At 32.8% G+C, this 1,542-nt stretch overlaps 1 protein-coding gene across 1 annotated transcript in view; it reads right to left on the bottom strand.

The window, feature by feature from the left end:
- Positions 1 to 538: 538 nt before the first annotated feature.
- The window catches only part of LOC111831039, a 5,711-nt gene continuing 4,707 nt past the window's right edge, over positions 539 to 1,542 (bottom strand). Inside the window, exons 7-8 of the mRNA XM_023784546.1 lie at positions 837 to 911; positions 539 to 559 (exon numbers count right to left, since the gene is read on the bottom strand). Coding sequence (XP_023640314.1) covers positions 539 to 559; positions 837 to 911 — 96 coding nt within the window. The remainder of the gene's footprint in view (positions 560 to 836; positions 912 to 1,542) is intronic.

Below are 1,542 nucleotides of genomic sequence, written 5' to 3'. Positions count from 1 at the left end.
CCCAAATATGCGTTATGTCAATTTCTTGTTATAACTCAGCCGTAACGGAATCATGTAATTAATAGGTTATTGATAACTCAGCCGTAATGTTATCTATAACTCAGCCATAACATAGTATAAGTCAGCCATACCCTAAATATGCGTTATCTCAATTTTTAGTTATAATCAAGTTATGAAATCACTTAAATCACATAAATATTAGGTTTAAATATGATACAATCATGTTACCATATTATTCATCAATAATTTAGACTTTGTTGGTAACATTTCGAAAACTATCACACAAGAACAAGTTTCTAGTCATAACCAACACTACATAATTTGAATTGGATGAAATTGTGTAAATTTTCCATTTTCTTTTCAAAATTAACAATCTTAACATGCATATTTGCTGGTAATATATATTTATTATATGTCATATCCATTATATACTTATATAAATGCTAATTATAAATTATAACTATACTCTTAACTCAGCCGTAACTTGAACACATTAACTTAGCCGTCACATAATTATAAGTCAGCCATACCCTATTTCTCATTTAACATGAAAAGAAATCTTAAACAACACAAATTACAACATAATCAGTCTAAACATCATGAAACAACAATTATATTCTCTCCCATAGCCATACAATTGCGATTCCTATTACATAGAGTAGACAAATTGTCTTCAAAGCTGTCTTACCCATATCATCCTCAATCTTCTTCATCAATTTTTCTTCAAGCTTCTTACTCAGTTCTTCCTCAAGCTTGTCAAACATTTCTTTTTGGAGATCTAAATTTTGAGTATGTTGATGCCTTAAGTCCGTCACATCTTCTTCTATTCTCTGTACCTTTGCGTCGACCATCTTAATTTCTTCAACCGATGCCTCATCAACCCATTTGAAGAAATGCGACTCATTCGGCCTCTAATTAACAAAAAACCAACATCGATACCCATATGTTAAAATTTGTACCTTCAAAGCAATCGAGCATCTATAGAAGATACAGTAAGGGTTTTCCTTTGTCTTTGATATGTATGTGATGATATCGTGACCACACCAACATCCGCAATTCGTCGGAAGATCTGGAGGGTAAGCACCATGTGTTGAACGATATGTACTGGAAGAGTAGTCGCTCATATTAAAATTGAGAAGTATAATTCTTTAATCGAAGATAAACCAAGAAATCGGATGTGAATCCCAGAAATCGATAAGAACCCTAAATCCCCAATCTGATCGCTCGATTATGACTATAAGGGAGAAGAAAGAAGTAAACGACGTCGTCTGGAATTAACTCGGCCAAACCACGAATTTAATTTACGATAAGTCAACCTGACCTCATTATATAACTCAGTCGTAACGTTATGTTATACCTCAGACGGAACGTAACTATAACTCAGCCATACCCCGAATTTGAATATCAAAATCATAAATCAGCCATATCTAACGTATAAATCAGCCGTAACATGATTATAACTCAGCCATAACATAGTCATAACTCAGCCAAACCTCGAATTTTAAATATAAGGTTATTTATACATTCATGTTATTAGAACAC

The sequence above is a fragment of the Capsella rubella genome, unplaced genomic scaffold (genome assembly GCF_000375325.1).
Source record: "Capsella rubella cultivar Monte Gargano unplaced genomic scaffold, Caprub1_0 scaffold_4, whole genome shotgun sequence".
NCBI classification, from domain to species: Eukaryota; Viridiplantae; Streptophyta; class Magnoliopsida; order Brassicales; family Brassicaceae; genus Capsella; species Capsella rubella.
The sequence above is the reverse complement of the archived record's forward strand: the minus strand, read 5'-3'. Positions and strand labels throughout refer to the sequence as shown.